This window comes from Schistocerca piceifrons, chromosome 10 (assembly GCF_021461385.2).
Source record: "Schistocerca piceifrons isolate TAMUIC-IGC-003096 chromosome 10, iqSchPice1.1, whole genome shotgun sequence".
NCBI lineage: Eukaryota > Metazoa > Arthropoda > Insecta > Orthoptera > Acrididae > Schistocerca > Schistocerca piceifrons.
Window position 1 is genome coordinate 83,826,447 of NC_060147.1, and position 23,983 is coordinate 83,850,429.

Genomic DNA, 23,983 nt, shown 5'->3' on the forward strand with positions numbered 1-23,983 from the left:
ACAACATCAAAGTAAAATTTGCTGTACCACATGCTCTACACCAACTACATAATGCTAACAAAAATGAAAGGTAGACACCTAAAAGGGCACCGGAATTGTACAGACTCATTTTTATGTTCTTGTAGTTATCAAGGTCAGGATCAGATCCATATAGCTGTAATGTTACCTTTAGGCAATCGATTTTGTGCAATTTTCCTTTCAAGGAGTACATAGCGTAAAAACTATTGCTGACACACAGGTATCTTCCTATTATTGTCCATACTAACTTCCTCTCTCTGCGATATGAACACGTTTCAAAATACAAACTGTACTGCATTAAAATAATACCTAAAAACACATACAATGTACCTCAGGGGAGCACAGCAGAGCCACAACTGCTGATATCTCCCTGTCGCCTCTGCCCTGACAAGCATGGACCACAGTCCTTGGTGCTTATTTACTCCACTCACAGAGGGACCTGGCCTCCAGGCAAATAAGAGAATGACTTGATCCATCTGGCAGGACCAGCACATTAGTGGAAAATGATGGGTTTGAGATGAGCAGGCCCGATCCGTCAAAAATATGCATGGAATTGGTCTGCCAACATGGCGGATTGCAGAAATTTGCTTGTGTGTGACAAGCTATTGTGCCAATATACTGTGTTCATTATGACCGATAATTTTTTTCTGCTTTTAGGGACAAGGGAGGCTGTTCAGGAAGCAGTTTGTCATCACAAGTGGATAAAATGACTTAAATTAGTGTACATTTCTATGATGACAAGCAACATAAGCCAGATTAAATTAGAATAAGAGTAAGAAATAAATGGAGACTCTGCTTATAATGAATTAATACCAACTGGATCCAGTTGTGATGAAAATAATTTTGCGTTTCCTTAATGTCATAACTGCAAGTAACTACCTTAAGAGAGTATTCCAACAACAGATATAATACTTATTTTTGTACCTTCAATAACAGGGAATATTTTAGAATTCCATTTTTGTAGACCACTTTGAGATCTACAGTATGCTCTCCACAATATTCTGTGTGCCATTGTTCCTTGTTAGGTGTGTTCCTAAACAATTACATATTTTTTCCCAAGAGCTCCTCATTCGATACAAGATGCTTTCCATCAAATAACTATTGTAAGTTTTGAAAACTTAGCTGCAACCACTGTGTCCCTAACTGCGTGTGCATGACCACTAACAAGTCATCTGTCCACATGAATGACCAGTGCCAAACTGTGGCCAAGAGACAACTGGACCACCCTATTGCTGAGCAGACAACGCAATCCAATGTGCTTGACTTTACCTACTGTACAGCCTGTGCCATCTGGATTCTCCCCACTGATACCAGCTTTTCTGAACTGCACAGGTGGGAACTCTCCCTGTAACAGATCCTTCATTCCCGTAAGTATCTGGTCTCAACCTTAGCTTGTCCCTGTCTTCCCAGATACATAACCCCTTCCCTGTTCCCACTCCAGCACTACACAAGCATTATACCCCATCAATGCATCTACATAGGCACACCCCCACAGCCAGTGAAGGTAGAGTTCTATCACTCTATCCAGTAAAACTTTGTGTGTGACCCATGTTAAAGCCTCATTGATGTAGCAACAAGAATCATATAAACTTCCCAGACTCACTTGGTTCTTTACTCCTAATTTTTCTATATATTTAAACTTCCACTCATTTCCCAAATCTGGAGGGTTCGTTGCATACACAGCAATTCTCAGCTGCCATCTCCGAAAACAGGAGACTTGTGAACTTCATCCGTACGTTCAGGGCAGTAAAAAAAAAAACACACACACACACACACACACACACACACACACACACACACACACACACACAGTTACCCCGTGCACTAGCGATGGGCAGCCAGGCCACTCTTCCTTTTACAATGACAAAATATTTTGCTCTTCTGATACACAATTTCTTATGTATAAAATATCCACTTCTCACTGTTAAAAATATCACTGTGGGCAGCTGGCTAAATAGGAATGGCAGAATAACAATGCTGACTCCACAGAAGTCTAGCCTGACTTATAAACTATGAATTCAAACTACTCATAGTTTCTATTGCATTCTACACACCCATTAGCTCTTCGAAAAAGATTAATGAGAGTAATGCTGGCTCTAGCAATGAGCCCCATCAGGTACTGAGTCATCCAAGTGAAAGCAATGGCTACAATTATAGTTACTGTGAATGGCCACTTACTTTTTGTAGGCTTGAAGATGCAACTCCCAGTGAAGCAATGTCAGGCTGTGTCATACCTGCTCCCATCTTGGGCTCTAAGCAAAATTCCATAGAAAGTACTAAAGTTCTTAGTTAGGCATATTTAAGGCTGCAATTAAATAAATGTCAGCAGTTCAAGAAACCAATTCTGGACGTCATATTCCCCATTAATTGCCAAAACATTTCTGAACAAAAGGGCTATGATATTACTGGTGGGTACTAGTTGATGTCCCAGTAAGCCTCTGAAGCAACTTCCCCCCTCCCCCTCCGCCATGAATGGAAGATATGTTAAAATAAACTGCTGACAGCTTGCAGTTGGGACTCTTCGCAGCACAGCCTGTATGCCATGAACCGATTTACCTTACATTTCTGGGCGGAGACTTCCAAAATGACAAGACCATATTTCATTGATGGCAGTGGCTGATGACAGCATGTTGGACTGAATTATCGGAGGCCGAGATGAATGGTGGGAGCTCTGTGAAGTCCCCACCACCACCCCACGTCACTTGCCTCACATTGTACCACATTTACTGTGAACGATCCACCTGCCTCCCCAGTGGTTCTGTCATTAGCAGTGACTGAAGTGTCACTTCATCCAAGCCTTCCCTTGGTTAGTTGTTCCAGTTTTCTATCTTGAAGGTATGTAACACACACACACACACACACACACACACACACACACACGGAAGTGCGCGTGCGCAAATGCAACTCGCACACCCAACTGCAGTCTCAGGCAGCTGAAACCAATTTAACCTTCACCTGTTTCAGAAAATAATTTACACTCCCTGTTTACAATTTTAGAGTAGTCTCTACATTCCCTTCTTTGTCGGCATTAAATTTATTAAGTATTCCATAGTTACTTCAGAAACTCCTTTACTGCCTCCTCACCAATGACAGGCCTCTTGCCAATTGCTAGGACCACTCGTCCCTCCTTGTCTCAGTTCACTACGTCACAGCAACTAAGGCATCCATTCTCTTTATTGCACAACATTACTAAAATTTTCAACAAATCTCTTTTGGACAAAAAACGTAGCTGTTACAATTTGTGTACCTGAATTTTCTGTATTGACTGTTCAATTGGAGGAAGTCGGAGACTGTGACTGAAATGGCAATAAACTCCTTACGACCAGAACTCTGTGGCTAATAGCAGCAACAGTCTCTGTTGGAGTTCGACAAACAACACAATGCTTAGAAAGAGAGGAAATACTTAACACAGTTTGCACATTAAATAAATTGCACTTTATTTTGATTAAACAGAATTTCTCCTGTTAACAACTCAAAACAGAACTTAAATGCACACAATCTCATTACATCACTTCATTATTTTAACAACAGTGCTTTCACAACATGGAAAACCACAGGCTCCAATAACGGGAGATAGCAGCCAGCAAGTGTTTTGCACACTTAGCCTGGCTCCAGTGTGCTCCAACTGCAGCCAAAAAGCTGTGAGATTTCAATACAGGCATTCTGCCCTCTGTTACATTTCAGATGGGGCACTCATACACGTTGATGGAACGATCTTCCGACACTGAGACAACTTTGTTGCCATCAGGATTGTACTTCACACCCCACACCTGGAAGCAGATCACACAAGTAAAAGATTTTAATGATGCAAAGCTTCTTGTTCAATTCCTCACAGATACACTGTTCACTCTACATAAATCAAATGTCTTAATTAATTTATGTACAAAGGCATTGCAAAGAAAAGTACTCGAGGTACACTAACATAATCATAGACAACAAGAGACTGAAATGGCCTTTTATTGACTAACACTTTCAAATCTTCAACACTACTTTGGATGCTCCACAGAAAAACAAAGTACTTAAAACAAGTATGTCAGTGGCACTGAAGCTGGACTGCACACAACACACAATGAAAATTGACATCTCTTTCAATTTCAAAGCTATTATTATTTGAGAGAAAGTTGGTTGAGTGTTCACAGAAATTTTTAAGAATTGCTCTAGCCTGAATGCAGTATTACAAATGGTATTCCCATTTAAAAAATGGCTGGGTATAACTGAAAATCACTGTCATTCAGAAAGGCCTTTGACCTTGGAGGAGTGGCTGGAATTTCAGTTGGTTCGTGTCTTGAGATTTTAAGCGAAAAATCAATGACTCAATTTGTCAAAATTGATTAAGATGTATGCACTGCACTGATTACGACAAACATTTGGATATTGTTCATACGCCAAAAGATTACACTGATGAATTTTACACGATCAACACTGAAGTTCTCGACCTCATTACAGCACACATGTGATCCTAGTTAAACTTATGTGCAGCAATTGAAATGTGAATTCATAAGCTGACATGAATAAAATGGATGATACTGAACAATACGATGCCAGGGAGGGGGCGAAGCAGAGAGAGAGAGAGAGAGAGAGAGAGAGAACCATTTTCAAGTGCATAGCATAACCTGTCATTGTCACATACTTCTTTAAAACAGTTGACCGCAAATCACTCTTGCATATGTTAAAACAAATGTTAAAGACCTGAAGTCCAAGGATAAATTTATGGGGAATTGCAGATCTTTTTGAGTTGGACATCCTTAAAAACTGGTGCAAAAAAACCTAGCCGCAAAACTGAAAGAACAGTCACTTTAGGCAGGGGCAAGTTATCTATAGATTGCCTAGCATTTGCAAATGATTTAGCAATTATAACTCTTCACATTTTACCAGCTTGAAATCAAACTGAACTCTTACAGGAAACTACAGAAAAAGTCAATCTTCAGATATCTTCCGAAAAGATAGAATACGTAACCTACTATAAATAAGCAGCAAAATTAACAGAGACAAAATATGGCAAAATCGAAAAATTTCCACAATTTAAATGTCTTGGTGAAACCATTTAGGAAAATGGAATATAAAGAAAAGCAAACAAAATTAGATGCCAAAAGATGGAAACTGCATACCGACTTATCTAAAATATCTATGGCAAAAATGTATCTCCAAACACACAGAACTAAGACATTACAATACTGCAATTACACCAAAATGCCTCAATGGATCAGAAACACCAATTCTGAGTAGGAAAACAGACACTGAAAACAATAAGAGAATGGAAAGCAAAATTGTAGGAAAAATTCTAGGTCCAAAACTTGCAGACGAACAATACTGGCTCACAGTCTAACAGGAATCAAACAGTATACAAATATCTAGCCATTAGAAAATGCATATTAAGATTCTATGGACACATTAAAAGGATGTACCCAGATAGACTTACAAAACAAATAGTCAGATTCTTTGACAACAGGAGTAAACTAAAATGGACACAAAGGAAAGGACTGGCAACCTGAAATTGGCAGGAATTACACAAGATGCCAAAAAACGTGAAATTTTCAGTTCCAAAATTTACAAATGGCACAGGAAGTCAATAAAAAAGAGAAGGGCAAATGTTCATGACCACATTTAAGTACTTTATATAATCCTATTGGCTTATTCACAAATAATAATAAATGAACAAACAAAAAGATGTCAGGTGATTCTTGGTATTGTGGAGTTAATTTTATAATTCAGCCTATCCACTGCATTTTAACAATGCATGACCAACATCTGCCTTCTGTCCCACATTTTCAATGATATGAGTGAGAAGCTTAAGGAATTGGAAACAGAAGCTCAGAGAGTTGGATTAAAAATAAACATGGCTAAAACAAAAGAGCTTAGGATGAACAGTAAGAACAAGAATGCACTAGCCCTGAAAGATGAGGAGATTGAGTAGGTGGAGAACTTTTGTTATCTAGGAAGTATTGTTTCCAAAAATGGAAGGGCAACAGAGGACGCCAAAAGTAGGATAAAAAAGGCAAAAGGGGCCTTTGCCCAGCTGCGACCAGTTTGGACATCTCGTGAAATATTGTTGGTTCTCTTTTACGGGTGTGAGACGTGTACGGTGACAGCACAAATTAAAACAAGAGTACAAACCTTCATCAATAAATGTTTGAGGACTATACTGGGGGTACATTGGCCAAATGTTATATTAAACCAAGTACTATGGCAATGCACCCAACAACAAAGCCGAGATAACTGTAAAAGAAAGGAAATTGAGATTGATTGGACACACCCTCAGAAGAGGCCCACAACATATTCCAAAGCAGGCTTTAGGAAGGAACCCACAAGGAGCAAGGAGGAGAGGCAGACCGAGGTCGACCTGGAACAGGACTGTTGAAGGGGAGGTGGCAGCCACTGGCCACTCCTGGAGTAACATCAAGAAGATGGCAACGGACAGGGTCAGATGGTGAGTTCTAATATGTGCCCTATACCCCACATCTGAGTAAAAGAAATTAAGTCAAAGTCATGACCAACATATGTTTTGACTGTAACCCAAATATGTCTGTCAGGTTATACACTACTGGCCATTACAACTGCTACACCACGAAGAAATGCAGATGATAAACGGGTATTCATTGGACAAATATATTATACTAGACCTGACATGTGATTACATTTTCACACAATTTGATGCATAGATCCTGAGAAATCAGTATCCAGAACAACCACCTCTGGCCATAATAACGGCCTTGATACACCTGGGCATTGAGTCAAACAGAGCTTGGATGGTGTGTACAGGTACAGCTGCCCATGCAGCTTCAACACGATACCACAGTTCATCAAGAGTAGTGACTGGCGTATTGTGACGAGCCAGATGCTCGGCCACCATTGACCAGACGTTTTCAAATGGTGAGAGATCTGGAGAATGTGCTGGCCAGGGCTGCAGTCAATCATATTCTGTATCCACAAAGGCCCGTACAGGACCTGCAACATGCGGTCGTGCATTATCTTGCTGAAATGTAGGGTTTCGCAGGGATCGAATGAAGGTTAGAGCCACGGGTCGTAAAACACGTAACCAATGGCACCCCATACCAAAACGCCGGGTGATACACCAGTATGGCGATGACAAATACACACCCCCAATGTGTGTTCACTGCGATGTCACCAAACACGGATGCGACCATCATGATGCTGTAAACAGAACCTGGATTCATCTGAAAAAATTAACGTTTTGCCATTCGCGCACCCAGGTTCGTCGTTAGTACACCATCGCGGGCGCTCCTGTCTGTGATACAGCATCAAGGGTAACTGCAGCCATGGTCTCCGAGCTGATAGTCCAGGCTGCTGCAAACATCGTCAAACTGTTCGTGCAGATGGTTGTCGTCTTGCAAACATCCCCATCTGTTGACTCAGGGATCGAGACATGGTTGCATGATCCGTCGCAGCCGTGCGGATAAGATGCCTGTCATCTCGACTGCTAGTGATACGAGGCCATTGGTATCCAGCACGGTGTTCTGTATTACCCTCCTGAACCCACCGATTCCATATTCTGCTAACAGTCATTGGATCTCGACCAACGCGAGCAGCAATGTTGCGATACGATAAACTGCAATCGCGATACGTTACAATCCGACTTTTATCAAAGTCGGAAACGTGATGGTACGCGTATCTCCTCCTTACAGGAGGCATCACAACAACGTTTCACCAGGCAACGTCAGTCAACTGCTGTTTGTGTATGAGAAATCGGTTGGAAACTTTCTTCATGTCAGCACGTTGTAGGTGTTGCCACCGGCGCCAACCTTGTGTGAATGCTCTGAAAAGCTAATCATTTGCATATCACAGCATCTTCTTCCTGTTGGTTAAACTTCACATCTGTAGCACGTCATCTTCGTGGTGTAGCAATTTTAATGGCCAGTAGTGTAGTATACACTTGGAAGCTCAGTCTGTTAAGTAGTGAAGAATACAAAATGAAAGGGTATTTTAATCCAAGCATTCACAGCAGAGGAGCTTATTGTTGCATTTTTTTTTTAATTTACAAAACACTGCATAACAGACAGGTTAATGTTTATGTAACTGCTGTGGAACTCTTGAAGTGTGTGCAAACTGTCATTTGTTCTCTCTTCTTTTTCGCCATGAGCTCAGTTGCAACAGAAATAAAATTCTTTTAAACCAAAAAATTTCAGTCCCCTCATGCCACATTAAACATTTTTCACTTTACACTGCTTTAAACACCAGTTTTAACATTACAGTGCTTACTGTACCCTTGTCTAATAGAATGTGATATGGCCATACGGCCTTGCATTTGTCCAAGTGAACCCATTACCCCTGGCATTTATAGCTGATCATTGCACAGCAATGTGGAATACAAATCTAGGTGAAAATTTGAATTTTCCGTACAGTAATACGAATGTCACAACAACTTGAGATATCCCAAAACCAATGAAGGCTCAAGCCAAATATCTTTACAGATCTATTCTGAAACTACAACACTGCCACTAATCAACTGCTGAATTACGTAAAGTCAACTTTCTTTGCAGTCTAGGAAGAGCGATAAAAATATAGTTTCTTATAACATTGTTCCATTAATTATTTTGTTATATCAAGTCCTATACTAATAATTTCCTTACCTGAAAAATCTGCAGCTGTAATTAGCAGCTTGGCATATAATACACTAAGTAGACTGCATTTCAGTGTGACAGATTTTCTTACCTGATCTGTGTGCTCATTGAACGTGTGAACACACTGTCTATTGCTGAGGTCCCATATGCGAACTGTGCGGTCAGAGGAGCCTGAAGCAAAATGTTGGTTGTCTGGTGAAAATGCGACACTCAGCACCCACGAGGCATGTCCTGAGAGCGTTCCGACAACATTAGCGTGCTGCCTGCAAGATGAAATAAAACAGTCTGCTTTATTCCAACGAAACTTTACTCCATAACTTCATTTATGTTCTATTTACCACTATTTATGCATTACTGTCTTCATATATATTGTCTTTTTTTTATACCATTTGATCACATAATTATCTTCTAAGAATGATGGAATGAGTAAAAGCTGCTACTCACAAAGAATGGAAAAGCATTTACTGCATTTGCACAAATACAGACAATGTGGCAATATAGACTGAACCTAAACTTTTGACATGAGATTATGGTACAAGTAAACCTTAAATATGCCCGCCCGGTTGGCTGTGTGGTCTTAAAATGCACAGCTTTCCAGGCGGGAAGTAGTGCCTGGTCCCCGGCATGAATCCGCCTGGCAGATTTGTGTCGAGGTCCGGTGAACCGGCCAATCTGTGGATGGTTTTTAGGCGGTTTTCCATTTGCCTTGGCGAATGCGGGCTGGTTCCCCTTATTCTGCTTCAGTTACACTATGCCGGCGATTGCTGCGCAAACAAGTTCTCCATGTACGCGTACACCACCATTACTCTACCACGCAAACAAAGGGGTTACACTCATCTGGTGTGAGACGTTCCCTGGGGGGGGGGGGTCCACCGGGAGCCAAACCGCACAATAACCCTAGGTTCGGTGTGGGGCAGCGGAGGGGTGAAGTGGACTGTGGTAGTCATCGTGGGGTTGTGGACAACTGCGCCTGCGGCGGGGACAGAGCCTTTCCGTCGTTTCTAGGTCCCCGGTTAACATACCATACAATACATACAAATCTTAAATATAGGCTGCACTACTAAATTTAAAATAAAATTCAGTTAGTATGTTGAGTTGCATCTCTCTCCTCTCCCCTTCTACAGCTACCTCATAACAAAGGATGACTACCAACAGGACTGCAGGACTGGTTTGGCATATTAGGAGATCTGGTCATGTGACTAATTTAACAGAAACTGTAAGGAAGTTGTTCAAAGCTAAGGCTGAGAAGAAAGTTGAATATGTGGTTTGTGAGTGACAATGTGAAAGGAGCATACTAGTTCTACAGTGAAATTTAAACTTCAAGTTATCAGCTACATAAAAGAATACAGAAAGTGGGAACCTGGATGCAGATTTTATGTTGATGGGGAGTTTGTCGGTGGTGAACAAGTGAAGAGAACCTCTTAACCTTTTTGCTCCTACAGATGTGCTCTCCACACTCCCGTGCTGAGGAGCTTTTGTTATGGATGTATTGCTTGTCAAATGCTGGTGCCTGTGCTGAAAGATAGCCTTCTAACTGATATGAAATACTTTTCACCTGATTTTTTGAAAATTATTATGAAAAACGTTGATTTTCACACATCTTACAGTCTGATGTCTTTGCTCATTAAAGACTTTAATTTCTTTTCGTTATATGCCATAGTTATTGTGTTGCATCAGATTAGGTAAAACACTGCGCAAAGTTTTACAAATTTTGCGGCGGTAAAAATGCACGACAAAGTTTGTATATGGCTGATTTTAACTCATACATTGCAGTGATTGAAATAGACAAGATTATCAAAATTTTATATAAAATTGAGAGCAGAACGATCTCTCATTTCATTCTCAAGTTACTGGGTTTCATACCAGATGGATGGTTGCGTGCGACACGTGCTTTCACGTCCTTGTGCATTGCAAATTATGTGGTCATAACAATCGTTATATCTCATAAATGATTCCAGATATCGAAATGAGGTTTTTTGTACATTATAGCACACAATGAGGCACACTCAAAACTTTTTTTATTCACTGAAGCATGGGAGTAACTTGCCCACAGCAGTGAGAGGTCAGCAGCTGAGGACGCATACAGACATCCACAGCAGTGTAGGAAAACCATGCAGTCCGCATATCTGTGTCCACAGCACTTGAGGAAATGATGCAGCAGGAATGTGTAAACACTCCCACAGCAGCAAAAGGGTTAAATAGTTCAAAAAGTCTATGATCATTTCCAAGGTAAAACTGCAAATACTCAGAAGTGGGAAAAGACTTGCTTGATTTTGTACTTCAAAACAGAAAATGTGGATATATCATTACAACCAAAATGGTTAAAATTGAGGGCTCCAAGATAAACATTTTGCCAATGGAATTTAAAGTTTCATATGGGTGTGTTCGGTGATTTGTGGAATGAAATAAGTTATCTGTGCATTGCAGAACTACAATTGTGCACAACTGCCTCAAGTTTATGTAAATAGTTGATTTACTTTTTCTGCAAAACATGGCCCAACTTAAATGAAAATTTTTTATTTACATTCCCAAATAGGGAATGCAGACCAAAAAGTGGTCTATTTTGACATGCTGGACAGCACTACAGTATATGATGTAGCGGGATATAGCACGCACATATGTAAATGTGGTGCTGAAAAACAGCACTGCACATATTGAACATTATGGCTGATGGATGAAAACTGCCACCATATGTGGGTTTTCGATTGGAAAACCCTTTGCAAAGGAGAAAGCTTCTCAACTGGTATTATTGTAAGAACTCACGATGGTGGGTGGATGACAAGAGGAACTGGTTTTCAGCAGCATGGAAGAAGAAGCCAGGTGCTCCTCTTCGCTAACAACCAGTGCTTCTATTGGATAGTTCTGCTAGCACACTGGTGGTTGAGAGAAACAAATACTGAAAAAAGGAAATTGTGACCTAGCGATTATTCCTGGCAGTGTGGAAAGCATGTTGGAGCCTTTGGATATGTGTATCAACCATTTGTTCACAGCTTGTGTATGAAAACTCTATAGAAATTGTATCACGAGCCTAGTAACTTCGGCACCAGGAGGCCATTTGCAACGTGGATCTCTGTCAGAAGCATGTCATTGGATTTTGGCTGTTTGGCAGTGAACATCAGATAAGCTCGTAATAAAAAGTTTCAAAAAAATCTGAAATTTCCAATAAATGTGATGGGACTGAAGCTGACCTCCTTGATAGTGACTGAGCAGCATTGTGGATCATCTAGTGAGGACAAAGAATCAGATGCTAGTGATGGTGGGTTGTGGAAATGACTGTGCTCGATTTGAGTAGCAAGAACAGCTGCTGTATTAATGAACGTGTTTTCTACTAATTTCGTCTTAAGTATTTGATGGTTTCCAAAAGAAACTGCAGTACTTACAATGGCATTAATTTCTACCAACAAGATATGTGTACATGTCATTTCTGTAATTAATGACTTATGATCTGAGGGAGAAATACTTTTGTTTTACACTAAAGGATCATGAAAAAGCATTGAGGTGTGAGCAGGATCATTATCGTGATGCAATTTCCACGATTGTTTTGCAACAACCCTGGTCGTTTTCTTTGGACTGCTTCATGCAAATGGTCCATAACATCCAGGTAGTATTCCTTATTGATTTTACGACCACAAGGAAGGCACTCATGATGTACTATCTCATTGCTATCAAAGAAAACAAAGAATAACTTCACATGTGATCGAAATTGTTGAACTTTTTTTTATCTTGGCTCTTCAGGTATCTACTGGGACAACTGGGCTTTACTTTCAACGTCATACCTGTATACCCATGTTTCATGACATGTTATAACCTCCTTTAGAAGTCCTCGAGCATTGTCGACTTCTTATGTGACGTCATTTTGGGTCAAAATTCAACAATTTTGGAACAATCTTGGCTGCTACTAGTTTCATACCCAAAACATCTCAAAAAATTGCTTGAAATGAGCCAAAGGATATGTTGACATCATCAGCGACATTGCTGACAGTGATTTGGCGATTTTCCAGTACAATTTTCTTTACTTCTTTCACATTGTCATCAGTAATAGATGTGCTGCGTTCAAGGCAGTTGTCATCTTCAATATCTTTTCACCATTTTTTTAAATGTTTATATCACTACTGAATTCGTCTTACTCATAGTAGATTCGCCAATAGCCACAGTCAACATTTCAAATTTGGTGCTGCACTTTCTTCCATTTTTCAAGTAAATTTAATGCAGATTATTTGAGCCATCTTTTCTGAAAGTAAAAATTCACCGAGCACTCGAAAACACATCTACACTTTTCAATTGTCAACAATAAACTAAATATTCAAAACAGCTAAAAATGCAAACCTACACAAGAGCACATGTACCAATAACATAAAAGTTGTTTTGAAAATCGCACGTATAAAGCCCACAAAATTTAAAAAAAATTCGATTACCTTCTGATCACACCTTGTGTTCACATATATAAGCCATTGATTCTATTTGCATCTCACCCAGAAATCTCTGCTGTCACATTTCCCTCTTTTGGTTCCTATATTTATTACATGCATTAAGTCAGAGATTTGTTCCTCTTTTATGAATTCTATATATCAGCTTACTTGCATTAGAAACTGTGTACACATCTATTAACAACCCGTTCTTTGAAGTCTCCCGTGATAATATTAACAGATGCACTGCCATTCTCAACTAGATCTATCATGTTTTCCATAGCCACTTCAAGTGAATGGCTTTAACATCACTGCAAATTCCCTGTCTAGTTTCAATAGTTCTTCATATTTAACGATATGGATAACAATAGGACATGACAATTTGACTTTCCTTCTATCTTAATCACAATTTCTACTTTTATTAACTATCATCCATTCATCCCCTTCAATATCAGCTGACACTTTCACTCTGTGCTAATATTTATTTCTTTGTTCAGGCAAAAGTACGACCATAATGTGCTGTCTTACAGCCATCAATTATTTTCATATGTCAGTTTCAATTACATTAATTACAGCATTTTTTGTAAGAGGTCTTACACTTGGTATGGAGTCCAAGCACTACGTAAAAGTTAAATAGTAAAAACAGTAACAGCCAAAGGAGATTATGTTTGTACTGGCTGTGAAAAGTTGTACAATAAAAGACAAATTACTGGCAGAAAAATGTAGACTGTGGTTCATGGTAGCAACAGATACACAAGATGAGATAGAAGAGGAAGAGAAAGATGAATGTGGTATGACATGTAATAAAAAGCAGATGATAGGGAAAGACAGCAGCATTGAAGGAATTGGAGGAGGAGGAGGAGGAGGAGGAGGAGGAGGAGGAGGAGGAGGAGGAAGAAGAAAGCAGTTGTTTGAATGAAAAAGAAAGGAAGACAAAGGAGGGAAAGGAAGATGAAGTGAACATTTGCTTCACTGTCTGGCAGAGAAGAATGGGAATTTATGAGAACACAATGCAGACGGATCCCAAGGTTACACGTGTTTTGTGTGGCAACTGTTACGGGTGGCCCTCGAAATGGCTCATGTTTTCTACATGCTGTCTGTGGATGCCACCTGACGTGATATTTTTTAACTACATCTATTTAGGTCTTACATCACTAATCAATGAATCAAACTTGATTGCCTTCATGTACCTTTGTTTATACAGCATTTTGATATTTAACATAGCTCCTATTTTTGTAAAGTTCCTCCTGCTTTAAGAGACAGTCCTCCAGAAAACTGAATGAAATTAACAATATTAAGCACTTTCTGAGGTTTTTGACGATTATTCAGATGTTCCTGGAGACAGCGAAGGTCCGAATGACTGTGTGAGTTGCACGTTTTTACGGTTCAGAGGACAGTTCCAGTGACAGTGACATCATTAGACTTGTAAAGACATATAAGGTAGCAGTGTTCTTAAGTGATTAAGAAAATAATCATGCAAGTGATTCTGTTCTTCAAAATGATTTGTTTTGTCATAATGTCACCCCTTCGACATATTCACTATGCCAGTGGACGGGTGAGACTTGTTTGCTATCTTGAATGTGTTTTAATTTTTTGAGGAAAAAAAGTCGACAAAGTTTTTAAATGTCACAGAATATTTAATTGCACATAGAGTGCATGGTAGCTTGCTTCAGAGAATGCCAGTAGCAATGGAAAAGGTTATTTAAAAACTATTTCTGTAACACCACTGATGCAAGACACACCAATCCTCAGAGCGGTACATATCCTACACCCCCTTTTCAGATACAAAGTGGTACATGCAGTCCAGCAACCACAATGACCTTGTGTACAGAGTTAAATAGAATGGGGATACAACTGCCGAGCAGGCCTTCAGAAGGCATACATTTCTGTAGTCGAGGCTAAGTGATGCTTGAGATAGTGTAGATAGTGGTGCCAATGGATAATGGATGACTGAAAATGAGTGGTTTGGATTGATGGACCACACAAAACTATGTATCACTATGATGGAAGGGTTTAGTTTGACAAATGCTGAAAGAATGTTCCCTGGCATCATGTGCAGTGCCAACAGTGAAGTACTGAGGATAAGGTGTTATTGTATAGGGTTATTTTTTGTGATTAGGGTGTGGTTCCCTTATTGCGCTTAAGGAAACGTTAAATGCAGAAGGATATGAACACATTTACAGCATGTTATACTGCGTACAGTAAAGGAACAGTTCAAGGGCTATGACTGTCTCGGCATGACAATGCATCCTGCCAGAAAGCAGCATTTGCAAGGCATGATTTGTGTGCAATAACATTCCTGAAATGAACTGGTCTGTCTGGAGCCCCACCCTGCACTTAATGGAACACCTTTGGGATGATATAGAATGTCAACTTCGGTCCAGACTCCTGTGTGCAAAATCACTACCTCCTCTGGTCACGGCTGCCGTTCCTCGACAGACGTTCAGACACTTCTCTGAAAGTGTCTCCACAACAGATTCATACTGTCGTACGGGTGAAGGGTGAACACACCACATATTAATTTTACTAATACCATTTATACAATGAATAATCTGCACATTTTTTCCTGAATTTAAGGACAAAAACCTGGGGTGGACGAATCAATTGCAGTAAGGCTGGTACTGCTCTGCCTCCAACAATACATCCAGTTATACTAGTGTTGTTGCAGCGCAGTTTGTGATGTGTCAGTAGCATGTTAGAACTGAAGTGTTAATCACATGTTAACTTGTTAATTATGTCTACAAGTTCTCATTATCACTCGTACAATGGTAGAGAAAACCTTAAAATTATAGAAGAAGCAGCGGTCTTTGAAAATCGTACAATGTGATTGAGTTGTATTCAAGACTGGTGAAAATACAAAAAATAGCTTCAAGAAATGAACAGTGATCTTCAGGCATTTCGTAGCCAATAAGTGAAGTGTCCAGATCTTGAAAAAATGCTCTGCAATTACATATATGAGGACTGACAATACAGAAGAGCTGGGACTAGTGAAAAGTGCGAACTCAAAGCACTGGCTTCAGCCAAAGAACTAGGCATCACTACTTTCGAAGCTAGCTAAGGTTGACTATCAAGATTTTTCAATGTGGATTAAAAGGGGAATCCAGCATCACAATACAAACTGGTAGCAATGAGAAGCAGAGGTGTACTGAGATATGTGCAAGTGGAATTGATAAAAGCTACCATCTTACATGATATTTAGAAGGAAAACTATTTCAAAAATATGAATGAAAGACATATTGGTGAGAGTGAATCTAAAAGGGTGGACAGACAATGACCTTGTCGTTGACTGGCTGACGCACGTTTGGCAGTGTCGCCCCGGTATGTTACTGAATATGCATGACACATTGAACCTGGACAGCTTATGCTGACATACAACTGAGGAAATGTGAGGAAAGTTACATGAAGGGGAAACTGAATTGGTCGTTATCCTTTGAGGTCTACCATACATCCTGCAACCACTAGATGGGTGCATAAATCAGCCATTCAGAGCTGCAGTTAAAACAGCCAGACACACAATGGATGGCATACACAAACACAAATTAAAGTCAATATTTCCTTTTTTTCATCGCTTAAAATTAGGGGACACTGATTATTCAATGGTGCGGATTCTTCGCATGTATATAGTAGGTGTCCATAAAGCTTTAGTCAGATAGTGTACTAAAACAACACTGCAAGTGGTCACTTTGAAGTATATTCACTTGAGAAAATTATAAAATTTAAGGAGCCAGAACAGTTGGCTAGTACTTATTTTTGTGAAGTGAAATTTCTAGTACTGCCAGCGGGGACAGTTAAAATTACACAAGATCATAACTAACTATAGGAACTTTTTCTCCCTTCACCCTCATGACAGGGGAGTGTTTCAAACTGGGTCTGAAAATTTCCAACACTCCCTGAGGCATCCCTGTTTTCTCCCTGAGGCAGAAACTACAAGTTCTGAGCACTGCCCCCCCCCTCCCTCCCTCTCCGGCCCGCGCCTCCTACTTTTCAATGCATCTATCAATAATATTTGGAGATATGAACTTTGGTGGTCAATGCTGGCCAGCCATTTTGCCTCCTTTTAACTTTGCAATTTACATAATTCCTGTCTGTTATACTTGTGCTAAAGCTAAGTCCTAACTATGAGACATATTCCAAAAGCAAAGTCCAGTGACCTATATTTAACTGAAGGTAGGCTTGAATGAAGTTTCACATTTTCAGCACTGTCTACTGACACTTTAGGAAATCACTGCAGTGTTGATTTGATTCAGTAGTCATTTGCTAATCGGTGAGGGCAGATCGCCAGACCAACGATATCGTGGATCACGTGAACCAAAACTCCTGAGGTGATTGGGAATTGACCATTAGTGCTGTGTATAATGAATTTCAGAATGTTGCTTGAACCTCAAGTTACAGGTTTGTCACTTAACAGCTTGGACATCAAAACTGTATGCGAGGTGGGTTCAAAAAATTCTCACTGATCGTCACAAAGAGCAAAGAATGCAAAGTGAATGACAGTTTTTGGAATGCTACAGACAAGATGGAGATGATTTGTTTTCCCACATTGATGTGGGGGTACAAGACATGGATATCATACACCAGTGCAGAATTGAAACAACAGTGGTGCCATTCAAGTTCACCCCCCCCCCCCCCCCACGCCCCCAAAAAAAGGGAGGAGAGGGAGGAAGGAGGGGGGGGGGGGGGAGAGAAGTAGCCATCATTCTCAAGACAAAAAAGAAAAGCCTACCTTTTTTTTAAATGTAAAGAGCGTTCTTCTGATTGATTTCATGCACCGTGAGTCACCAATTACAGCGGACATATACTATACTGCGAAACACTAAACAGACAGAGACGTGCAATCCAAAAGCCATGCCATGTAAAATTCTCATCTGGTATAATCCTCCTTAACAGCAACACACATCCACACTGCTCCCAAAACCAAGGAGAAGATTCAAGAGTTTCATTGCAAACTTTTCGATCACCCTCCGCACAGTCCCAACTTTGCATCAAGCGATTACTTCCTCTTCTTTCATTTGAAAATGTGGCTAGGTGGACAACAATTTGAAGACAACAACGAACTCAAGACTGGTGTAATCAACTGGTTCAGTTCCTAAGTGGCAGACTTCTAAGCAGAGGAGTTGAAGAAGCTGGTGCAGCATTACAGAAAGTGTACAATTGTGAATAGCAATACGTGGAAAAGTAAAGTTGATATGTAGTAAATAGTACTGCCGATAAAAAAAAACCTTTTCTTGTGAGTATTTTTTAAGACTAAACAAATCTTAGTTTTAGAATGTGGCTCGCATTAATGTGTATTCACACTTTTACACACGGCAACACGTAAGTTGCATGAATACATTTACAGTATTTGACTGTGAAGATTGTAATTATGTTAGTAAGTATTTACACTCTTTGTAGCTCAGGAAATTCCTAACAGGTGGCTAAAAACATTTCAGAACAAGAAGCAGTATCAAAGAAGGGTGGGCACCTCCTTGTATGTGCTTAAGGGTTAAAATTTAACACTTGCAAAAGATCCTAGTTCAAAATGGTTCAAATGGCTTGAGCACTATGGGACTTAACATCTATGGTCATCAGTCCCCTAGAACTTAGAACTACTTAAACCTAACTAACCTAAGGACATCACACAATACCCAGTCATCACGAGGCAGAGAAAATCTCTGAACCCGCCTGGAATCGAACCCGGGCGCGAAAAGATCCTAGTCCGAATACTCACAATGAATTATGTAAAATGTAAGACTTCTCTGAATATACCATGCCTGAATGATTCCCAATTGCTCTGTTAGTATATTAGAATGCTCTTAACATTTCAGTAGAATAACATGTCACCGCTGCCAAGTAACATAATGTTATGTTAACACATGTATTCGTCTCTTTCAATTATCACAAACAATTTAATGTTGTTTGACAGGTGGGAATTTAAGGAGATGGGACCTGGATAAACTGACTAAACCAGAGGTTGTACACAGTTTCAGGGAGAGCATAAGGGAACAACTGACAGGAATGGGGGAAAGAAATACAGTAGAAGAAGAATGGCTAGCTCTGAGGGATGAAGTAGTGAAGGCAGCAGAGGACAAAGTAGGTAAAAAGACGAGGGCTAGTAGAAATCCTTGGGTAACAGAAGAAATATTGAATTTAATTGATGAAAGGAGAAAATATAAAAACGCACTAAATGAAGCAGGCAAAAGGGAATACAAACATCTCAAAAATGAGATCGACAGGAAGTGCAAAATGGCTAAGCAGGGATGGCTAGAGGACATATGTAATGATGTAGAGGCTTATCTCACTAGGGGTACGATAGATACTGGCTACAGGAAAATTAAAGAGACCTTTGGAGAAAAGAGAGACACTTGTATGAATATCAAGAGCTCAGGTGGAAACCCAGTTCTAAGCAAAGAAGGGAAAGCAGAAAGGTGGAAGGCTATACAAGGGCAATGTACTTGAGGACAATAATATGGAAATGGAAGAGGATGTAGATGAAGATGAAATGGGAGATACGACACTGCGTGAAGAGTTTGACAGAGCACTGGAAGACCTGAGCCGAAACAAGGCCCCGGGAGTAGACAACATTCCACTGGAACTACTGACGGCCTCGGGAGAGCCAGTCCTGATAAAACTCTACCATCTGGTGGGCAAGATGTATGAGACAGGCGAAATACCCTCAGACTTCAAGAAGAATATAATAATTCCAATCCCAAAGAAAGCAGGTGATGACAGATGTGAAAATTGCCGAACTATCAGTTTAACAAGTCACAGCTGCAAAATACTAACGCAAATTCTTTACAGACGAATGGAAAAACTGGTAGAAGCCGACCTCAGCGAAGATCAGTTTGGATTCCGCAGAAATGTTGGAACACGTGAGGCAATACTGACCCTACGATTTATCTTAGAAAACAGATTAAGGAAAGGCAAACCTACATTCTAGCATTTGTAGACTTAGAGAAAACTTTTGACAATGTTGACTGGAATAGTCTCTTTCAAATTCTTAAGGTGGCAGGGGTAAAATACAGGGAGCGAAAGGCTATTTACAACCTGTACAGAAACCAGATGGCAGTTATAAGAGTCGAAGGGCATGAAAGGGAAGCAGCGGTTGGGAAGGGAGTGAGACAGGGTTGTAGCCTCTCCCCGATGTTATTCAATCTGTATATTGAGCAAGCAGTAAAGGAAACAAAAGAAAAATTCGGAGTAGGTATTAAAGTCCATGGAGAAGAAATAAAAACGTTGAGGTTTGCCGATGACATTGTAATTCTGTCAGAGACAGCAAAGGACTTGAAAGAGCAGTTGAACGGAATGGATAGTGTCTTGAGGATATAAGATGAACATCATCAAAATCAAAACGAGGATAATGGAATGTAGTCGAATTAAGTCAGGTGATGCTGCGGGAAATAGATTAGGAAATGAGACACTTGAAGTAATAAAGGAGTTTTGCTATTTGGGGAGCAAAATAACTGATGACGGTCGAAGTAGAGAGGATATAAAATGTAGACTGGCAATGGCAAGGAAAGCGTTCCTGAAGAAGTGAAATGTGTTAACATCGAGTATAGATTTAAGTGTCAGGAAGTTGTTTCTGAAAGTATTTGTATGGAGTGTAGCCATGTATGGAAGTGAAACATGGACAATAAATAGTTTGGACAAGAAGAGAATAGAAGCTTTCGAAATGTGGTGCTACATAAAAATGCTGAAGATTAGATGGGTAGATCACATAACTAATGAGGAAGTATTGAACAGAATTGGGGAGAAGAGGAGTTTGTGGCACAACTTGACAAGAAGAAGGGACCGGTTGGTAGGACATGTTCTGAGGCATCAAGGGATCACAAATTTAGCATTGGAGGGCAGCGTGGAGGGTAAAAATCGTAGAGGGAGACCAAGAGATGAATACACTAAGCAGATTCAGAAGGATGTAGGTTGCAATAAGTACTGGGAGATGATGAAGCTTGCACAGGATAGAATAGCAAGGAGAGCTGCATCAAACCATCTCTCAGGACTGAAGACAACAACAACAACAACAACAACAACAACAACAACAATGCAGTATCACTTGATAGAATACATCAAAATAGTACAAGAATATCAAATATGGTGCACATAAAAACTGGAAGGTCCTAAGTAGAATACAAATTGTGGATGGAGTAGCTGTAGCACTGAACAATTCACAGGCCTAAAAACAAGATAGAAATCGATCAGCTAACGCAGACTTTCACAACATGTATTTGCATATTTGATTAATTATCTTTCATGGGCATTAGGCCACGGTCTGAAGCACAGTTCTGTGCTGATTACCTCGGACCACGGCCTAATGACCAGAAAACAGAATTCACTTAAGATTGAAATTGTAGCTACATTTTCAGACAATGTTAATTTATTCATGTTCATGGCAGTTGAGCTCTGTGGCTTCAGACTGAATTACAGAATTTTGAATGCTGCAGCTGCGCTGTGCAAAACAACAAATTATTTTGTAACAGAACAAAACTGCACCTATCTATTAATAAAACATAATTATACAATTTGGGAAACTAATTGTTAGGGCAGCTGCAACGTCCAAAATTTAGTTAATAAAAGAGTTGTTCTGATAAATATACAGGGTGTTCCAGATTTGTTGCAACAACCTTAGAGCGGATGTAGAGGGTGTCTTGTAGAACAAGTTGAGAATAGGAACTCGTGTCCAGAACCATCATCTAATGACACTACAGAGTGGCTAAGTTATAGGCTTTAACACCTGGCACTAGACCACCCTTCAGCAGCGAACGTGACTTTGTATGCAGACAGATCGCAAGTGGAACATCTTACAATGTTGTTATTCAGTGATCATGGCTGACTGCAACAAATGCCAATGGAGAAGATGGAGCTAGCTGCTGCATAGAGAAGTCTTGTCTCTCACAGATGCAATGCTCTGTTGCTTTGGCGGAGGACAGCTTTGGATATGGGTTTCCATCTGCAGTTTATTTTTCTCCTGTATACCGAAAAAAAAAAAAAACTGGATATTTTAGAGGGTTCGACAAGAAAGATAAACTGTGAATGGAAACCTGTGCCCGACGCCATGATCCACCGAGGTAAATAGCATCACACTCATACGAGACAAGGCCTTTCTACCCAACAGCTAGTCATCGCAATCAGTCATGATTACCGAATAACTAACAACATTGCGAGACGTTCCGCCTAAGGCCCATTTCGTCAGCGTACAAAGTCATATTTGCTGGCAAAGGGAGGCCTAGCTGCAGGCACCACCACCTGTAACTTTGATGCTCTATGGCACCGTTAGATGATTTCTTCGGTCACAGGTTACTATCTTCAATTTGTTCCTCAAGATACCCTCTACAACAGCTCGAAGTTTGTCACAAAATTTTTGGGACATCCTGTATAAATGTATTACACCAGCTGGAGATGGGTGGGAGTCTGAAACATCTCGACTCAAATAAAGCTACACAATAAGTGGCCAGACGGTGTTATTTTGTCATGTAATTTCAGAAAATCTTTCATAGAGTTAACTAATAAAACCACATATAAGCAAACATGTGGTTACATTGGCCAGGGCAGGTGGACTGCTCTGGTTAGTGAGAGGAGTAACAACAAGGGGAGGGGAAGGGAGGAGAAAGTACTTCAAGGCTTGCCTTACAGTTTGAAGAGAGCAAAATCAATCATTACACAAACTGGCAGCCAGTGTGGGGCCTATTAAAGTAACCACTATGATAGTACACAGTATTTAGTTTGCATCCAATACAGAGTCATGCACATACGTGAAAGACTGCCAAATGTTAATCACACAAATACAGCCACAAAATGGTAGCTTAGCCTATGAGTTTTTATCCTCCTTTGGAGCACACAAACGTAGACTGAATTCTAACAAGGACTTTCCAGTATCGCATAAAATTGTACACACTAAACTTCTAAAAGTAACATTAATAACAAGAATTATACTATGAGGAAACTTTAACTTACTGGAACAGATACATTTATGCAAATAACAATATTATGAAAAGGAAAGTTGCTACTCATCACACAGTAGAGACGCTGAGTCACAAATACGCGCAACAAAAAGACTGTCACAAATAAGCTTTCGGCCAACAAGGCCTTTGTCAGAAATAGACAGACACACAAACACCCTCATCACGCAAACATACATGTGAATTGCATATGCATGACGCGTGTGCGTGTATCTCTCTGACAAAGGCCTTGTTGGCTGAAAGCTTATTTGTGACAGTCTTTTTGTTGCGCCACTATATGGTGAGTAGCAACTTTTCATAATACTGAACATTCCATCCTGGATTTTCCATTGTTTTATGAAAATAAATGTGAAGCCAGAATTATGGTCTTTGTATAGGAACACAGATGTATGCTAGAAGCAGTGGTCTTATTATACAATGTCGCTACAAGAGGAAGTCAAATGAAAACCTTTTTTTTATTAAAAAAAAAATGGTGAATACACAGCATTATTTTATCAACATAGTCACTTTCATTCTCAATATTATTTTGAAGAGTTTTGCAATTTTCCCAATGAAAATAAAGTGTTTCCAGTTTAATGTGATCTATCACCTCTGTAACTTGTGGATTACTGCCTAAGAAACCACTTCCACGTGTCTCTGAAGTAACTCATGTAAAGCCCAGAGAACATACTCATCAATAGTGCAGTTTAACTCATGATGCCTCTTCGAGTAGGTCAAATAAGTGGAAACTGCTGATGGTCAGATTGGTAAGTGTGTTTGTATTTCAGAACACAAGCTCCTTAATGTCAATTGTTGCACAGACAGTATGTTGACATGCATTGTCATGCTGCAAAATGACACTGGTAGAAAGTAAAACCCTGTCACCTCAATATGATTGCAAAATACTAATTGTTAGACAATAAAATGGTACACCAATGACAGGATTCCTCTTAGAAATGTGGTGCTCCATCACTGTTTGCCCAAATTGACATAGCACAAAATTCCCACCAGAAAAATGTATTTCGCAAATCCTAAGTTCCAGTAAAGAAGATAGGCTACATATCTTGTT

General features: G+C 39.9%; 1 protein-coding gene across 1 annotated transcript in view; it reads right to left on the bottom strand.

Annotated features, from left to right (window-relative positions):
* Window positions 1-3,430: 3,430 nt before the first annotated feature.
* Window positions 3,431-23,983, bottom strand: part of LOC124718972 (WD repeat-containing protein 61) — a 43,796-nt gene continuing 23,243 nt past the window's right edge. The window contains exons 7-8 of the mRNA XM_047244644.1: window positions 8,689-8,860; window positions 3,431-3,788 (exon numbers count right to left, since the gene is read on the bottom strand). Coding sequence (XP_047100600.1) covers window positions 3,699-3,788; window positions 8,689-8,860 — 262 coding nt within the window. The 3' untranslated portion in view covers window positions 3,431-3,698. The remainder of the gene's footprint in view (window positions 3,789-8,688; window positions 8,861-23,983) is intronic.